The 19,229-nt window shown below is 33.3% G+C and overlaps 1 protein-coding gene across 1 annotated transcript in view; it reads left to right on the top strand.

The window, feature by feature from the left end:
- ZNF280D (zinc finger protein 280D) overlaps positions 1-19,229 on the top strand; it is an 89,992-nt gene that overhangs the window by 26,620 nt on the left and 44,143 nt on the right. Inside the window, exons 8-13 of the mRNA XM_044665298.1 lie at positions 4,664-4,822; positions 5,028-5,128; positions 6,589-6,815; positions 12,803-12,960; positions 13,420-13,667; positions 16,577-16,708. Coding sequence (XP_044521233.1) covers positions 4,664-4,822; positions 5,028-5,128; positions 6,589-6,815; positions 12,803-12,960; positions 13,420-13,667; positions 16,577-16,708 — 1,025 coding nt within the window. The remainder of the gene's footprint in view (positions 1-4,663; positions 4,823-5,027; positions 5,129-6,588; positions 6,816-12,802; positions 12,961-13,419; positions 13,668-16,576; positions 16,709-19,229) is intronic.

Here is a 19,229-nt window from a genome sequence, read left to right as displayed (position 1 = left end):
GATCCTGGGAGTCACTTTATCATATTTACCTGCTTCTTCATCTGTGAAATGAACTATAGAAGGAAAAGGCAAACCACCACTGTAATATTTTTGCCCAGAAAAATCCCAGATGGGGTGATGAAAAGTCAGACACAACTGAAAACAACTGAACAGCACAAATTTGTAAACTTTCTCTCCTGTTGGCCCTTCTCTGACCTCACCTTTTTGGTTCAGACACTGTCTTTCTTTCACTATTCCAACAACTTCCTAATTAATCTCCTGCTTCAAGGATATCCCTTTCTTCCAGAGCATCCACAGTAGTTGTTGAAGTGCTTCCTAACAGCACTTGGCTTATCATGTTGATTCCCTGTTCAAGAAACTTCAGTGGCTTCCTGTTTGTCTCCAGGGTATATTTTAGCACATTCCTATGCTTGGTATTTAAAACCCTTCATGGTCCTACTCTCAACACATTTTCCAGACATTTCATATTATTTACTTTCATAAGCTCTCTAGAAAAACTGCCCATCTTGTTATTTCCCAAACTTCACATTCCTTCTCCAGTCTTGGTACCTTTGCATCGATTCCCCTCATACCTGGAATTCTCACCTCTGGCTCTCAGTATCCTTAGATTTCTTTAAGACTCATATTAGGTGTTAATTTTTATACGGATCCTTACCTACTCCATCTACATAGTACTCTCATTCTCTTTAAAATTTTATTGTATTTATGTGTTACATCCATTAAATATAAGTTCTTGGAGTTAGGCACTGTTTTTCCTTCTTGGTATTATATCTCCATTTCCTAGCATATAGCAGGTGCTTAACATATGTTTGAATTTTAAATTCAATGAGCTTTTTTAAAAAAAAAACCTAACCTCAGTGTATTGGATAGGCATTTTAATAAATATTTGTTGAATAAATGACTCTTGCAAATAGAGAAGGAAACTTATGGAGAATCAAAAATCAAGTTATAATTCATATCAAGAATTTGGTGTCAATTTGTATCTCCCAACTCTAACCAGGTGTGAAATTTCTTCTGCCAACAACCTAGGTAGCACAGTGGATAGAGTGCCAGGCTTGGATTTGGGAGGACCTGGTTTCAAATCTGGCCTCAGATACTTCCTAGCTGTATGACCCTGGGCAAGTCACTTGATCTCAGTTGTCTAGGCTTTACTGCTATTCTGCTTTCAAATCAATACTTAAGATTTAAAAAAAATTTTTTTTTAATTGCCTAGGCAGAATGGAGAATGAAAGATTATAGGAGAAACTTAGTTATGATCATTCTTATACTAGTTAAAATAATAGTTTCTTTTTAACAAATATAATAAAAGAAGTAATTAAGACCTCAGCTCTAAGTTGCTCAAACAGTGACCTTAATTTGGTTAAAGCAAGAGCCCTCTGCCAGCTAAAAGTAAGTAGCAAAAAAATAGTGAGACAGAAGGTAGTGTCAGGAAGTATAACAGCTAGTGAGTTGCCAAGAGGCAAATTGAAGTTTGATATAAGAAAAATTTTCCTAATAAGACCATTTAAAAGAATTCATTACTTTAGAAATTAAGAGATTGGCACTCAAAGGAGGTCTTTAAGCAAAAGATAGATGACCAGTTTTCAGGTACATTGTAGGAATGATTTTATTTCAGGGAGAAATTAGGCCAGCTGTACTCTAAAATAGTAAGGCATTTTTCATTAGTAAGCATGGGTGTTTCCGGGCACGGACATGTTTTATGGTATGAATGCTTTAGCACCCATTCCTTATAACAGATTTCCATGATGCAAAGAAAGCAATGAGTACCTTAGATCATCTGCATGGTCAAAATTGAACTATTTCCAAGGAAGCTATGATGCAGATAATTTAGAGGTTTCTGCTTTTCACGTTTTACGGCACCAATTCACCAAAAGATATAATGGTAACCTGAAACAATTTGCCTCTAAAAGTTACTAATTTGTATTTAGAAAGTTCTTTGACTATTTCTAGTTATATCTACATCTTAATTTTTGAAATCCTTTTTATTCATTCTTTGAGCACCAACCAAATACAAGGCTTTTTGCTCTAGGATCTGTGGAACACACAAAAAAACAGTTCCTACCTTGAAGGAAGTTATAATCTGCTGAGATAAGCTATAAATTGATAATTATACTATAATTGTTAAAGTTTCACTTAAGGTAATTGTTACAGTAGTTCCCAGAATGGAACTTCTGACTGGGTTGATCAGAGAAAGGTACATAGAGGAGGATTTGAAATGTTCCTTAAAAGATAGAATTTTGATCAGTAGTTATAGTGGTGTTGGGGAATAATATATATAAAGATAGGAGAATATGTTTAAAAGTAGGGAAACAAAGGTATAAAGGACTAAATTGTATTAGTAGTGAATTTTGTGTGTGTTCCTTTGGAGAATTTTTTTAGTGTTTTAAAAATTTCTGTATTAAAACAGGAGATTCTACTCAGTCTGTTCAATCTATCCAGCCAATTGCACAAATATATCCAGTTGCTGCAACTATAAGAACAGCACCTATGTTTGCTTATAAGCTTTTTGACCAAGTAACTTCTGTTCAGAAGAGCATTGGTATAATGATTATATAATAGTCATTGCTTAAAAATGCACAAATACCTCAGTTCTCAGCCCATGCACTTATATCAGTTCCAGTATCAGTCTTTGTTTTGTTTTTGTTTTTTTTCAAGAAGGGGGGAAAAAATCAATTGAGAAACACATTTGACTAAAGAGCCAAGCAGCATAATGATGTTCTTTTTGTACATGTAACTTATATGGAAAAGTTGACAGGCAAATCTGCTAGTTTAATGTTATTGAAGAAAGCTAAGATATTGAAACAAATTGCTTTAATTCATGTTGGAATTACTAGAATGCGTAAGGATATGCAGCTAAGATTTTTAAATGGATAGCAAGTGAGTTAATTTTTACATTAAATATATTAAGCTTTTTCATGTTAATTTGTTATAAAGTACTCAAAGGAGTATATAAAGTAATTGCAATATTTATTTTCATCTACTGCTTTTGAACAGAAACACATTTTCCAAGGTCATACACCCTTCAATACTATATATACTGTGTTTAAAGCTTCACTATCACCAACTCAATCTGCTTTCAAAAACTTGATAGAATACCATTTTCATGTAGTTGAGTAATATCTCATGATTATTATTCCTTCCATTGAGGGCAGTAAATTGTATTAGAATGAGCTCTGAATTGAGAGCAAGGAAATAAATTCTTTTTAAAAGCAAGCTCATTTATTTAATTAATTAATTTAGAGTGTTTCCCTTGGTTACATGATTCATGTTCTTTCCCTCCCCTTCTTCCCACCCCCCTCCTGTAGCCAACCCACTTCCACTGGGTTTTACATGTGTCATTGGTCAAGACCTATTTCCATATTATTAATATTTGCATTAGAGTGATTATTTAGAGTCTACATCCCCAATCATCCTCATCGAACCATGTGATTAAGCAAATTAAGCACGATTCTTTCTCTGGATGTGGATAGCGTTCTTTCTCATAAATCCCTCAGAATTACCCTGGATCATAATAGAGAAGCCCATTACATTCGACTGTGCCACAGTATATCAGTCTTGGTGTATAAGGTTATTCTGGTTCTGCTCCTTTCACTCTGCATCAATTCCTGGAGGTCATTCCAGTTCACATGAAATTCCTCCAGTTCATTATTCCTTTGAGCACAATAGTATTCCATCACCAACAGATATTACAATTTGTTCAGCCATTCCTCATTCGAAGGGCATCCCCTCATTTTCCAATTTTTTGCCACCACAAAGAGCACAGCTATAAATATTTTTGTACAAGTCTTTTAAGGAAATCCTTTCTTAATTAGGCTCTGCTCTTTAAACTTCCTGTGTGACTTTGGCCAAGGCATTTAATTTCTGATGCCTTGAATTCCTCTTTAAAAATGAGGGAATTGGGCTAGATCATTCCCTAGGTCCCTTTCAGCTTGGAAATATAAATTCTTTTGAAGAGATAACTTCTAAGACCCTTCCCAGTGCTGATTTTATAATGTTTTCTATACTTTATTATTAATAGGGTGTTTTTTTTTTACAAAGAAATAAATTGAATTTTTAGTATAGAGTAAAATATACTTTGGAGTGTTGTTTCTGCCTTATTTGCTGTGTCATAGTAAAAGAATTTGCCTGAAATTGCCTTATCATGTGCTTTTTTTAGGTTTATAGAGGGGTAAGCTTTAACACATTTTCAAGGTCTTTAAAAATGTTAGGAACAAATTAAACTAATTGTAGTAAGTCCAAAACAGGGCACTTAGAGTTTTGTAAATGCATTGGTAAAAACTTGGCCCTGGAGCATGTTCTATTTTCTCAAAATTTTTGCTCATTAACTGATTTTGCAAAAAATGTGCTCTGACTTGCTCACATCCCCAGCTAAGATCAGAAAACAGTTTTCTTGTGGAAGTAGCATTACTTTATGAATTTTTGGGAAATAATTCCTTTTAACATCAATTCTATTTTCTCCTAGAACTGTGTCTCTGATTTTTTTATATTCATTTGCCAGCTACTCTGATTTTTAAATTATCTAACTTTTATTTTGACTAGAAAATATCTTTTTGAATTATAAACATTCTAAAGATGTTACTAGTAATGATTAGTATATTTTTTATTAGTGCATATGTGAGTAGCAAAACACTTATAAATTTTTTTTACATTGTAATCATCATAGGTCTAAATGAAAGTTCCTTTGTAACAAAACGTCTCTCTACTTCTGAAGTAAACAGTGTTGCTTCAAAGAAATCCAAGTCCAGTGAAGGTATTGCTGGAACTCATCCCTCATCCCCATTCTCTTCAGTAAAGTCACCATCACAGAGTACACTTTCAAAAGGTAAAGTGGAATGGATTATGATAGCTATTAAAATAATGGGAAAAAAAATAGAAAATTTAAAGAAGTAAAAGATTGACTCAGTAAATATATTTATATATTTTAGTTGATATATTTTTTAAATGGTGTAATTAAAAATATTTTCTCATTAGATTTTTGAGACATAAAAAAATAAATTTGGAGACTAAATGCACTTAATGTATTTTAGGTACAATTACTTCTGCTAAAAATGGACCACCTTTCCCAAGAGCGTGTCCAAAGTGTAACATTCATTTTAATCTGTTGGACCCTTTAAAAAATCACATGAAGGTAAACTTTTTTTTGAGACTATAATTTTGAAATGATCTTCAAATCTCTGAATTTTCTTTAAGTACATTGTTATGTATAGTGAGAATTGATTTCATTCATCTGAACTATCAATAACTTAATTGACTATTCTGATCATCTGTGGTATATGGTAATAGATATTTGTAATGATGGTAAGGCATCTGACTCATCAAAGAAATGTAAATAGAAATGTAATGATATTCTAAACAGTTTTATTATTGTATATGTTACTATAATTTTCCAGAATATAAGTTGCATTTATGGAAATTCTTTGTTATTAATCAAGATATTCAGTAAAATCAAACACTTCCCTGTTGGATAATTGCATTTGCTTTCTTCTTTGCTACCTTCTTGGAAGTGTGATATTTACTCTACTGATGCAGATGCAGATTAAAACCCTTCATTGGTCTTCTAATATTGGATTGTGCATATTTTCACATAAATCCTCCCTAGAACATCAACCCTATATAAAGAAAGCTTTACTCTTTTTGTTTTAATACCTTAAAAGGTCCCTTTCCTACTGTTGGTTTTCATTCTTATTTATATGATCAGCCCACCTCTTTTCCTGCATGTATTCAATAATATTTTTATGTCACTTTAATGCCAACTCATTATTGATACTGAAACTCAAAAAATATTTGTTTTTAATATTTATATAATGAGAAAGAAATTCTGAAGTGATCGTGACTAGGAATGATAGGTAGCTTTTATAGAAGCAGTATAAGAATGCTAATAAAGGGGGGCAGCTGGATGGCTCAGTGGATTGAGAGCCAGGCCTAGAGACAGGAGGTCCTAGGTTCAAATCTGACTTCAGACACTTCCTAGCTGTGTGACCCTGGGCAAATCACAACCCCCATTGCCTAGCCCTGTAACAAATAAAATTAATATAGAAGGATATATATAAAAGATATTAGGGTTAATAAAAAAAAAGAATGCTAATAATGGCTAAAATTAAACTAAGGATTTATTTAACTCAGTGATTCCCAAAGTGGGAGCTACCGCCCTCTGGGGGGGGTGCTGTAGTGATCCAGGGGGAGTGGTGATGGCCACAGGTGCATTTATCTTTCCTATTAATTGCTATTAAAATTAAAAAAAAATTAATTTCCAGGGGGCTAAGTAATATTTTTTTTTCTGGAAAGGGGGCAGTAGGCCAAAAAAGTTTGGGAACCACTGACTTTACTAAATGAGATTTCTTGAAATCTCATTTATATTGTAGAATATTCAAAACTGCATTTCTTTTTCTAAATTACATATGCCATGCAAATATGTATCTCATTGTTTTTCAGGGTACAGAAATAATGCCTTTATTTAAAGAGTTAAAACTCTCCAAACATGTTTTGTGTCATTGAATAACAATATTAGTCTTTGTTTTAAATGAGTTATTATCTCTTGGTGATTAATTTTAAAAGAGTAATTAAGACTTTTATTATTTTTCTTTTTAGTATTGTTGTCCAGAAAGGGTAAACAACTTCTTTTGGGGATCTAATAAAACAGAATATTCAAGTGCAACAAGTAAAAATAAAATTGCTGATGCTGATAAAGGAAAATTGATCATGTTAGTTAATGACTTTTATTATGGGAAACATGAAGGAGATAATCTACAAGAACAGAAGACTCATACAACCTTTAAATGCTTCAGTTGCCTGAAAGTACTTAAAAATAATATTAGGTATGTAAACACTTATATAGCTATTAGAAAAATAGTAATATTACATGTCTGTAAAACATTTCTAATTGAAATCTTTTTTTGCCAGCATTGTCTTGTTCCATTTTAGACAAGTGGGTTTAACACTTCCTACTAGGTAATAAAAGCAGCAACACTTGCCAAAAAGCTTTTGTTCTCATGTTCCTCCACTTCAGGAGCTTGACAACCAACTAGTTCAGTCTTTTTCCTTGTCAGAGATATCATCAAAGACAAAAATCTGTTTCAATTTGAAGAAAAAAATTATTCTTTTTCCAGTGTTGTCTTTTATTCTAGTAACTTTCACAAGATTTTTGTAACTGTCTTTGGAACTTATTTCCCTTAATTCCATATTGACTATCTCTTTGATTTCTCTGCATTGGTGCTTGAGCTTCTTTTTACCCTCAGAATTTGGGTAGTGCCTTTGTCATCCAGAGCAATTTCCCTATATGACTGTGAGAGATTTTTGGATACATATTTTAAGATGAATATCACACTAGTCAGTCCTTTTTACTAGTTCCATTATAAATTTATTTGTAAAAAGAAAGGTTTTTTTTTTAACATAAGAAAACTTTAGCCAAGTTTCTTTATTTTTTAGACTAAACTCCACTGGGGGGGGAAATCATACTACCTTTCAAAGAGATGGGAAACCTTAAAAGAGTGTTCTTAATTTTAGCCTTTTTTCCTCTGAACATGAATAGTCATATTAAGATTAAAGACTCATGATGCTAACTGGAAGACCATAAAGTTATTCAAATTATAACTAGTTGATGGTTCTTTGACGGTCATTGTCATTTTTCATTATATATTTCTAGCCTACCCCCACCCCCGCCCAATGACTTGCAGAAAACAGACATTCGTTCATTTATTTATTTATTTTTGGGGAGCCCTTACCTTCTGTCTTTGAGTCAACACTATGTATTGGCTCCTAGGCAGAATGGCAAGGGGTAGGCAATGGGGGTCAAGTGACTTGCCCAGGGTCACACAGCTGAGACGTGTCTGAGGCCAGATTTATTTGAACCTAGGACCTCCTGTCTCTATGCCTGGCTCTCAATCCACTGAGCTACCCAGCTGCCCCAGAAAACAGATAATTAGTAGATGATTGTTGATTAAGTTCAAGTATCAAAGCATAATTAGAATGATTTTCCTAAATATATACTTATGTTCTTATTTTGGAAATTAGTTGTAAATGGAATGTTGTCATGTTTTGATTTGTCATAAGAAGCAAAATGAAAAAACTTATTTAGTATAACCTGGATATTGAAGAAAGAAGGACCCTATAAAGACTTAATTGCCTAATTAAATTTTCATTTTGTTATCAAATTCATGAGTTAAAATGGAGTCAAAAGTAACTGGTAGAATTTTTTAAATCTAGAAATAAAAGTAGGACATATGACTTTAAATTTTCAGACTATAGGCTCTTAATATTTTATATTTCTGTCACTCATTAAAGAGGCAACATTACTTAGTAGCCAGAGGGCCAGTGAGAAAGACTTTGGTTCAAGTATAGTCTCTTACACTTACTGCCTGTGACCCTGTAGAAATCACTTAAATTCTTTTTTCCCCCAAGCAATTCTCTAGGAGTGTAAGTTGAAGAGTTGCCTATCTGTGTTGAGAGAGAAGGTTTATATATATATATATATATATATATATAAAAATAAAATCATTGAACTCATAAATTCCTGATTCCTTTGATTTTGCTTTCTAAAGAGCTTAAATACATAATGTCCCAATTTGTTTTCCACTCTAATTCTCCGAAGTACATAAGAATTATTAAGAAGGACTAGATATGTAATTCCATTAATTTAGGGGAATTCTCAGATGGAGAAACTTCTACCAACATGTTGGTGCCACTTTCTCTCCAGGAGGCTTTAGAGGTAGAACATGGAGAAGTTAAGTGAGCTTTGAGTTTTTGACCATGATGTGTTAGAGGTAGGGCTGGATCCCAGCTCTTGCTGGTTTCAAGGCTAGCTCTAGTAATTACACTATATTTATGGTTACTATTACTATCTCTATTTCTCATATGTGAAAACTAATGCTCCCAGAAGTAAGAGTCTTGCTCAGGATTGTATGCCTAGGAGGTAGAGAGCTAGTCCTAGATAGACATTGGGATTTTTTATGTGTGTGGTTTTGGTTTTGTTTTTAACTCAGAAAAATAGCATGGTTATAGACTACTTAGAGATTTTGGCTGTGAAATTCCATGTGAATAAATTATTTTACAGATTTATATTAAGTACCTACTAATATTAGCCAGGCATTGTGCTAGGCACGGAAGATAAAAATACAAAGAACAGAACAATATCCTCCTTCTCAAGGATCTTGTATATTTAAGAATATCTAATATATAAACTATTACAAAATATTATTTCAGTGGCTCTTTTGTTATCTCTCCCATTGCACTTGCATTTCTAATGTAAGGAAAATAGAAAGTTTTTTCTCTTCATCATTTTACTCTTATTAGGCCACTACTTTTTGGGAAGTATATTTTTTGAAAACAAGACACACATAGTAAATTTGGAAAACTTCTAATTCCCAGATAAAGAAAGATCAGTGTAACATTTTGGTGTGCCCAAGTAAATTTGCTAAAATGATTATTATTTTTCTCTAAAGATGGCAATATTTTTCAAAAATACTACACAGAGTAGTAATAATAATAAGTCTGAGTTATATTATTGTTATTCATCTAAGCTCTGATGCATCATAGGAAAAGTTTTCATTTTTTTATCTCTATCATTGAAATTTTTATTAGCTTTCCAATGTAACTTTTGTAGAGATTTTTGTATTTAAGGAAACATATATACTACTTGATTATTAATAGTAATTAGCATTCTGAAGTGCTGGGAACATTATTCTATACTATACCTTCTCCTTAATAGACACATTGTGATATAAAAATACATTCAGAGATAAAATTTCTTGGGGACAATGTTAATTCTACTTCATATTTGTGTAATGCCTTCTATTTTTATTAGCACTTGCACATACATTATGCCATTTGATATCCACACCTATTAGCTGCTCTCATCAGAGTCATGTTTCTTTTCCTTTTTTTTTTTTTTTTAACCCTTACCTTCCATCTTTGAGTCAATACTGTGTCTTGGCTCCAAGGCAGAAGAGTGGTAAGGGTAGGCATTGGGGGTCAAATGGCTTGCCCAGGGTCACACAGCTGGGAAATGTCTGAGGCCAGATTTGAACCTAGGACCTCCTGTCTCTAGGCCTGACTCTCAATCCACTGAGCTACCCAGCTGTCCTCTAGAGTCATGTTTTTTTATTTCTAATAGCTGTAGCTGGAGCTTTGTTTTGAGCTATAGCTCTGAGACCTTATTATAATATAATTTGGTCCTATTTTTCCCATTTCTCTCCTTTTCCATTTTATTATTAAGATACCTTAATAAAAAAGAAGTAAGCATATCAAGTCATCAAGAAGTTGTGACTAATTCAGTTTCTATTGTAGGCCTCACTTGTTTTAGAAGTTAGAAATGGTATAACTACTTGTACACTTTCCTTTTAATGAGCTTTTTAAAAAATCCTTTCCATTTTTGTCCATTCCCTTTACCATTGCAAGATTAGTCTATATAGTTTTTAATAGACCATAGAAAATGAGAGTAATTGTATTTTACAGGCATTCAAAAATTTTTTTAAAAGAATATTCATAAATTTTGTTTTACTTGGACTAAATTTCCCGTTGTGTATTCCTTCCCTTACCCCCTCTCAGAATGCCAGCCCTTATGAACAAAGAATTTTTTTAAAAAGCAAAATAAAGTCAGCAAAAGTAATCATTACATCAAAAAGGAAAGGAACAATATATGAAATGTTATACACCCATGGATACTCCCACCTCTGAGGAGGTGGTTATAACAGATACTTACTAAGCTCTTGCTTTGTGTCAGGAGTTAGAGATTCAAGTGTAATTAATGAAGAATCCCTATTTGGAAGGAGCTTACATTCTTACAGGTAGTAAACAATGTAAGTGCATAAATAATAAACATATAGAGGAAAAAACACAAACAAATCTAAAATAAATTTGAGGGAAGAAGTGATTCCAGTTGAGGAGATCCTGAAAAGTTTATTTAGAGATTGCTGATTTAACGGCATCTTAAAGGAAAGATGGCATTTCGGGCTAATTAGTCAAGTCCTATTTCATAAATCTCAAAAGTGGACATAGCACTATTAGCTTTTTATAAAATGTAAATTTAAAAGTAAGTTGAGTTTGAAACTAAGCTCCTTTGGACTCTTATCACTTATTACCTTTGTGTTCTTGGACAAATTCCTTTCCTTCACCAAACCTCATTTTGCTAGTCCAATAAAGGGATTTTACTCCATAATCATCAAGGCCCTTAACCTCTTCATGGATAATAATCCTGTGACCTTTTAAAAAATTACTTAGTAAATTCCCTCTTTTGTTTAGTTGTCTGTTTTAGACTCCTTTTGATTGTTACTTGTGTGGGCTGGCCCATTAAAAGTTTTAAAGTATTCTGCTTGAAAGAATGATACCACAAGGCCTCATTTTTCTGTCCAGACATGACTTTAGTCTGAGATTTTGTGCCCACCCTTCATGTAGCCTCCAAAACAGTCAGGGCTCTTTTACTCAGCTTTAATTGAGAAAGCTCAGATGCCCATTCCCCTCCCTGGGAGAGCAGTGTCGCAGGAGCTTTGCTTTTTCCTGTCTCCTACTGGTAGGAGGAGTTAAATCCACTGATGTCAACTGTCATGACAACTTGGAGACAGCCAAAGGGTAAGAAATTATTTTATATGGCTATATTTTTCTTAAATTCGTAAAATGAATTGATAATTTATTTACTAGTTAATTTCTCCAAATAAAATTGTTATACATTATACACTGATATCAAATTAGGATAAAACTTATGTTTGCCAAGGACTTTAGGTATTAATTAGACAGGTATTAACTAGACAACGTAAACCTCAGATTTAATGAACACTATACTCCTAACCCTCTAACAAGGGTTATTCCACAGAGGTGCAGAAAGAGCAAAATGTTACTACTTCATTATTGTTTACCATTCAGACTGATAACATTATCACATAGTTCCAGAACAGCTCCCTTTAGGGATTCATAGGAATAATTGTTGGCAGTTTACATGATCTAAGCATTGTTGCTTTGATTGAATAGTCTTAGTTTCAAATGTAGCAAAAAAAAAAGCCTTCAATAAGCTATTTTATTAGGTATTGCCATTTGCATCTAGGATCTGTCTTGCAAGGAAGGCCATAGTTCTTTTTCCTAAGAAGCCTTTTAGGGGAGCTGATCCAGCAAAATGTAAAACTGAAAAATGGGCGATGCTCACAAGGGGCACAGTTTGCAAGTTAAAATGAAGAGTCCATGCTAACATTAAACCAGTATCATTAAATAAAACAAAAGGTACTTGTAATTGCAGGTAATAATTGCTATTATATGCACTTAGAAACAGAAACATAAGTCAACATACTAATACTTTGTCTTTTAAGTAACTGATATATATTGCATACTGTCTGTCAGGCCCCTCAGAATGTTTGTTCTTATAGCTGCTAGTCATGAATATGGTTTCCTTCCTTTCAATTTTTTGTCTTTTAAATTGTATACAGTATTTTACTTATAGTAAAGATTACTGTTTTTCCAATCTCTTTTCTTCCTTCTCCATATAATTAAAAATTTTTAAAGCTTATCTTAAAAATATTGAGTAAAACTTGAAGGCAATATTTTTAATACCAGATTAGTCAAATAATGGACAAATTAATAGATTAAAAATTTTAATGGAAAAAAATAAACTGGTACTTATGAAAATAGACCTAAACCATTAAATTATGAGATATAAAATCAATACCACTTTACTTTTTTTTAAAGTATACTGATATTTAAATAATATGCAAGCACATTTTTACTAAGTAGCCTTACACATTAATACATTAATTTGTGAGGAGTGTTTCTTTTTTTTTTTTTTTTTAACTGCAATCTTGCACCTATTGACAATCACTTATAGGTTTATGAACCACATGAAACACCATTTGGAACTTGAGAAACAGAGCAGTGAAAGCTGGGAAAACCACACGACTTGCCAACATTGCTATCGTCAATTTCCCACACCTTTCCAGCTGCAATGTCACATTGAAAGTACACATACCCCCCATGAGTTTTCTAGTAAGTTTCATTTTCATTTAAGCACTGTATATCTTTTGGTTTGATATTCTAAAATGGGGAGGCAAAATGAAGCAAGTGTCATTTTAAAAAAATTAGAATATATCACAATTGAATTTTCAAGGAATTATTGATTTTTCGCAGCTTTTCATTATGAATTATCTATGAGAAAGGGAGTCTTATTTTAGCAAATTTCATGAAGTGGGAGTTCCCTTGCCAAGGCTAGTATGTGTGTCTCTGTCTCTGTCTGTGTTTGTGCCTGGACAAATTGCATCGAAGTAACTAAATAAGTAAAACCAGGTTTCATAGCACAGGTATTTTTAGATTAATTTTTTTAAATGCCATTTGTGCTTATTAGAGAAATAGTATGAATAAGTAATAATATTTTAATAATAATAAGTAATGCATATTTTTTAAAAATGTGAGTAATATAATATCCTGAATGCTTTTTCTCTCTTTTAGCTATTTGTAAAATCTGTGAGTTATCATTTGAAACAGAGCAAGTTCTTTTACAACATATGAAGGACAATCATAAACCTGGTGAAATGCCATATTTTTGTCAGGTGTGTAATTATAGATCATCATCATTTTCTGATGTGGAAACACATTTTAGAACTTCCCATGAAAATACGAAGAATTTGCTTTGTCCATTTTGCCTCAAAGTTATTAAACTTGCAACACCATACATGCATCATTATATGAAACATCAGGTAAACCAATAAACATTCTTGTTTATTCATTGTATCTTGACTAAAATACAAGATAGTGCTCAGGAATTGAAGCTTTGTCTAAGTAATGAATTACAGATAAAACTTTCAGTTAATATGGCTAGGTAAAATCCCAACTACCTTGCACTCTACCCTCTAGTTATAATGCTGTTAAATGTTAAAATTTTCCAGGTTTGAATGGGAGAGTGAGTCTTAAGACAAGGTGTTTATGTGTATTGGGTGTTTGGAGAAAAGGAGGCAGGGATATGAAGATAAGGAAAAGAAATTGATAATTTATTTAAAGGGGAGATGGGAGAGACAGAATTAATAAAACAACAATGTTCTTGTTCTCCCTTTTCCAATTTCCTGTTCTTCCCCCTGCAACCCTCCCCCCTTCCCTACCTCTCCCCAGTTATAAAAAATGCTATGGCTCTAGGAGCCTAGAACACTCTCCTGAAGTTAGTGACCAAAGGGATAAAAATGCTACCCTGTTTTGGGGGTAAGACTGAATAGGTCACAACACATTGTCTACCTCCTAATTCCATTTCCTGCTGACTGAACAGAATTTCAGTTTATGGTTTCTGATGACCTACCCATTTCTTCCTTTCTCCATCCCTCCCTACCCTCTCAGTTTTTTGGTCCTTATTTGGAGAGGGGAGTAGGTGGAAAATTAACAATTTAGGTTTATTCAGTCTAAGGATTCCTTCAGCACTGATCTGTCACTAAGTATCAGAAATGTTAGGATTTAGGGAGGTTAGTAAACTTTTGAGAATACTGTGTGGCATCACTAAAAAAAAAATTAAAACACTAATAAGTTTCATAATCCATAGCTGATCACCATATACTATCTAGTAGGCCATCGAACCTTCTGTGGGTTGTCTAACCAAGTGATAGAGAAGGAAATCAATTAAAGCCCTGGAAGATAGAAGCAATTTGTGATTCATATAATTGATGTCCAGGAGAAAGGACCCTTTATTCCTAATGAACAAGAAGTATCAGTGGTGGGAAACTCCTCTTAAAATAAAGGCGATGTGGCCCAGAGGAGAGAGCACTGGATTTAGCATCAGAGGGCCTAGATTCTAATCATAAAATGGGGCAGCTAGCTTAGAAAAACATTATATTAATTTTTTTCTATTAAATATAAACATTTGTTAAGTATTTTCAATGAATCTCAGCTTTTGAATATGTAGATTTCTGAAATAAAGGATTTCAATTGGTGAGTGAGTGGGTGTGTTGAGAGAGAAGGCATTCCTTGGTTATGAAATGCAGTGCATAAAACAAATGAGAATTTGTTATATCGAAGTCAATAATATATGTTGTTTTGAGTATAGCTTTTAAAGCTAAGGGTCTTAACCTAGATTTCTTTGAACTTATTTCCTTTTCTTAAATTTTCATAATATTTCAGTATGTAATCGATTTCCTTTGTAAAACCGACGTTTCATTTTTATGCAATTAAAAACATTCTGAAAAAGGGATCCATTAGACTTTAATAGGTTACACAAGGGCACCCCATCCCACTCCTATTTAAAACATCTGGTATAAAGATAGGGAGTAATGCGAAACAAGGCTGGAAAGAAAGGTTAGGACATGAGATTTTAGAGGTCTGAATGACAGGTTAAGAAGTTTGAACTTTACTTTGGTAGGCAATAGGGAGGCGTTAAACAATTTTCAGCATAAGCATGGCATAATTTGTGCAATAAAGATTGATTTGGTAGCTGTGCGAAGGATAAATAGAAATGGGGGCATAAGATTTATTAAGAGACTATTTTAATAGCTCAGCCAGGTATAAATTAAGTATTCAGAATGGAATAGAATGTTTATGGGATCATAGGTATCTCAGAAATGGAAGGAACTTCTGGAAGATGGTCTGGTACAACATCCTCATTTTACAAATGAAAAGGAGACACAGAGAGGTTGAAGTGATTTCTTTTTTAGGATTATAGAACTAATAAGTTGTAGGCAGGATTCAAACCTAGGACTTCTGGCTCTAAATCCAGTGTTTTATTTTTTCAACATAGCTATAGTGGTATCAGTAGGAGCATTAAAAAAAAATTTAACCCTTACTTTCTGTCTTAGTAACAATTCAGAGTAAGGGCTAGGCAAACAAGGTTAAATGACTTGCCCAGAGCCACACAGCTAGAATGTCTGTGGCTGTATTTGAACCCAGCTCTTTCTGAATCCAGGCCTGGTACTCTATATACTGTGCCAACTTAGCTGCATTGAACCTTTAGGTCTTAATAATAACTGAATGTAGAAGTAGAGAAGCAAGGGTAAAAGGTAAACTGGGGGAGACTGACAAGGGCTATATTTTTGAGAAATAAAATTAGTTTGATTTAGACGTGTTTAAATAGAATTAATGAGAGAAATTAAGAGCACTGAGCGTACTGGATAATAGCTTTTGAAAATTTGAAATTTATATAAACATTGCCTTCTAAAAAGCTCTATTTTATTCTATACACCAGGAATATGTAAATTCTACTATTCATACCTTAAAAATTTTATTTTATTGACATGTAAAAATTAAAGTTATAAACATCATTTACTTTTTTTACATAAAAAATATGCATTTTTGCTGATGGATGTTACATATTAAAGCACCTGTTTAAACCCATTTGGTAAGCATCAGTTTTGCTTTCATAATTTTTCCCTACCAAAATTTAATATACACTTTCAGTATCCTTAATCCATGTGATAGTATTATAAATTAGAATACTAAATTTAGGTTTTTAAATTTATACAATTCATTGATTCTACTAGAGAAGACTTATGAAAGAATGTATATTTATGAACTATTAAGATTTTAAAATTCCATTCCCACAATCTTGAAAGTAAGTCATTTAGGGCATTTTCCAGTGATGAGTGTATTTTGATTATAGTTTCTTGTGTTGTTTGTTTCACCCTTTAAAAAACAGAAAAAAGGAATATATCGCTGTACAAAGTGCCGACTTCAATTTTTGACTTGCAAAGAGAAAATGGATCATAAGACTCAACATCGAACCTTTAAAAAACCCAAACAATTGGAAGGATTGCCTCCTGGAACAAAAGTAAATTTTAAATAAAAATAAGCTCTTTTAATCGTATGTAAGCTTCTTGAGAGCAAGGAATTATTTGATTTTTGATTTATCAACCCATGTTTTATGAGATTTTTTTGCAAATTAATATATTATGAAGGCCAGCATGGCAGAGTGAGTTAAAAGTTCAGAAATATAGGAAATCCTAGGTTCATACCCTGTTAACTGACATATACTGACTGTGATCCTTTTAAACCTCTTTGACCTCTAACACTAACTTCTCAATGAGACAGTAAATTCCCTATTACCTTTATTATTCTTTTCTTTTCTTTTCTTTTCTTTTTTAATTTTAAAATTATTTATCTAATTAATTTAGAGCATTTTCCCATGGTTACAAGGTTCATGTTCTATCCCTCCCTTGCCCCCAACTCCTTTCTCATAGCCAACACACAATTCCACTGGGTTTTACATTTGTCATTGATCAAGACCTATTTCCATATTATTGATATTTGCACTAGGGTGCTCCTTTTAGAGTCAGTATCCCCAATCATATCCCCATCAATCCATGTGATCAGGTGGTTGTTTTTCTTCTGTGTTTCTGCTCCCACAGTTCTTCCTCTGAATGTGAATAGCATTCTTTCTCAAAAGTCCCTGAATTGTCTTGGATGATTGCATTGTTGCTAGTAGAGAAGTCCTTTACATTTGATTTTTACCACAGTGTATCCATCTCTGTGTATAATGTTCTCCTGGTTCTGCTCCTTTCACTCTGCATCAATTCCTGGAGGTTGTTCCAGTTCACATGGAATTCCTTCAGTTTGTTCTTCCTTTGAGCACAATAGTATTCCATCACCAACAGATACCACAGTTTGTTCAGCCATTCCCCAATTGAAGGACATACCCTCATTTTCCAGTTTTTTGCCACCACAAAGAGCATAGCTATAAATATTTTTGTACAAGTCTTTTTTCCTATGATCTCTTTGGGGTATAAACCCAGCAGTGGTATGGCTGGATCAAAGGGCGGGCAGTCTTTTAAAGCCCTTTGGGCATAGTTCTAAATTGCCGTCCAGAATGGTTGGAATTCACAACTCCACTATCAATGCATTAATGTCCCAATTTTGCCATATCCCCTCCAACATTTATTACTTTCCTTTGCTGTCATTTTAGCCAATCTGCTCAGTGTGAGGTGGTACCTCAGAGTTGTTTTGATTTGCATTTCTCTAGTTATTAGAGATTTAGAGCACTTTTTCATGTGCTTATTGATAGTTTTGATTTCTTTATCTGAAAATTACCTATTCATGTCTCTTGCCCATTTATCAGTTGGGGAATGGTTTAATTTTTTTGTACAATTGGTTTAGCTCTTTGTAAATTTGAGTAATTAGACCTTTGTCAGAGGTTTCTGTTATAAAGATTTTATTTTTCCAATTTCTTGCTTCCCTTTTAATTCTGGTGGCATTGGTTTTGTTTGTACATGTAATCAAAATTATTTATTGTACATTTTGTAATTTTTTCTAACTCTTGTTTGGTCTTAAAAATCTTTCCTTTCTCAAAGATCTAACAAATATACTATTCTGTGTTCACCTGATTTGCTTATAGTTTCCTTCTTTATATTCAAGTCATTCACCCATTCTGAGTTTATCTTGGTGTAGGATGTGAGATGTTGATCCAAACCTAATCTCTGCCATATTGTTTTCCAATTTTCCCAGCAGTTTTTTTCAAATAGTGGATTTTTATTACAAAAGCTGGGCTCTTTGGGTTTATCATAAGACTGTCTTGCTGAGTTCACTTACCCCAAGTCTATTCCACTGATCCTCTCTTCTGTCTCTTAGCCAGTACCATATTGTTTTGATGACTACTGCTTTACAGTACAGTTTAAGATCTGGTACTGCTAGGTCTCCATTACTTTTAGATGCAAGCACATAGGTGCATTTCTACTTTGGTAAGAAGTTTTCTTACCAGGAATTCCCTTTTCTAATGTAATCACAGATTTTTTTCAATTCTACAAATGAATTAGGAATGTACTTTTTTTTTTTAAACCCTTACCTTCCATCTTAAAGAGTGGTATAAGGACTAGGCAATGGGGATTAAGTGACTTTTCTGTGGTCACACAGCTAGGAAATGTTTGTACTTGATGAGAGTGTTAGAAGGAAATAAGCAAGCTTTCACAAATGACATATTTGACTACATCTTTTCTATAATAATCCTCTGAAATATATAGGGAATATGCAGCTCATTATGTTGACTTATTCAAGAGAACAAAACACCGTTTTAAAGGCCTTTTGCAACAAAGTATATTCCATTTATTTGTCAATATTATACAAATTTCCATAAAAGATATAAAAACAGTAATTACTTTCTCCAACCCCATGATCATTAATATAAAAATGCCTGGGGGCAGCTGGGTAGCTCAGTGGATTGAGAGCCAGGCCTAGAGATGGGAGGTCCTAGGTTCAAATCCAGCCTCAGACACTTCCCAGCTGTGTGACCCTGGGCAAGTCACTTGACCCCCATTACCTACCCTTACCACTCTTCCACCTATAAGTCAATACACAGAAGT

Source organism: Gracilinanus agilis, chromosome 2 (genome assembly GCF_016433145.1).
Source record: "Gracilinanus agilis isolate LMUSP501 chromosome 2, AgileGrace, whole genome shotgun sequence".
Classification (NCBI taxonomy): Eukaryota; Metazoa; Chordata; class Mammalia; order Didelphimorphia; family Didelphidae; genus Gracilinanus; species Gracilinanus agilis.
This window is presented reverse-complemented; position numbering and strand designations above follow the sequence as displayed.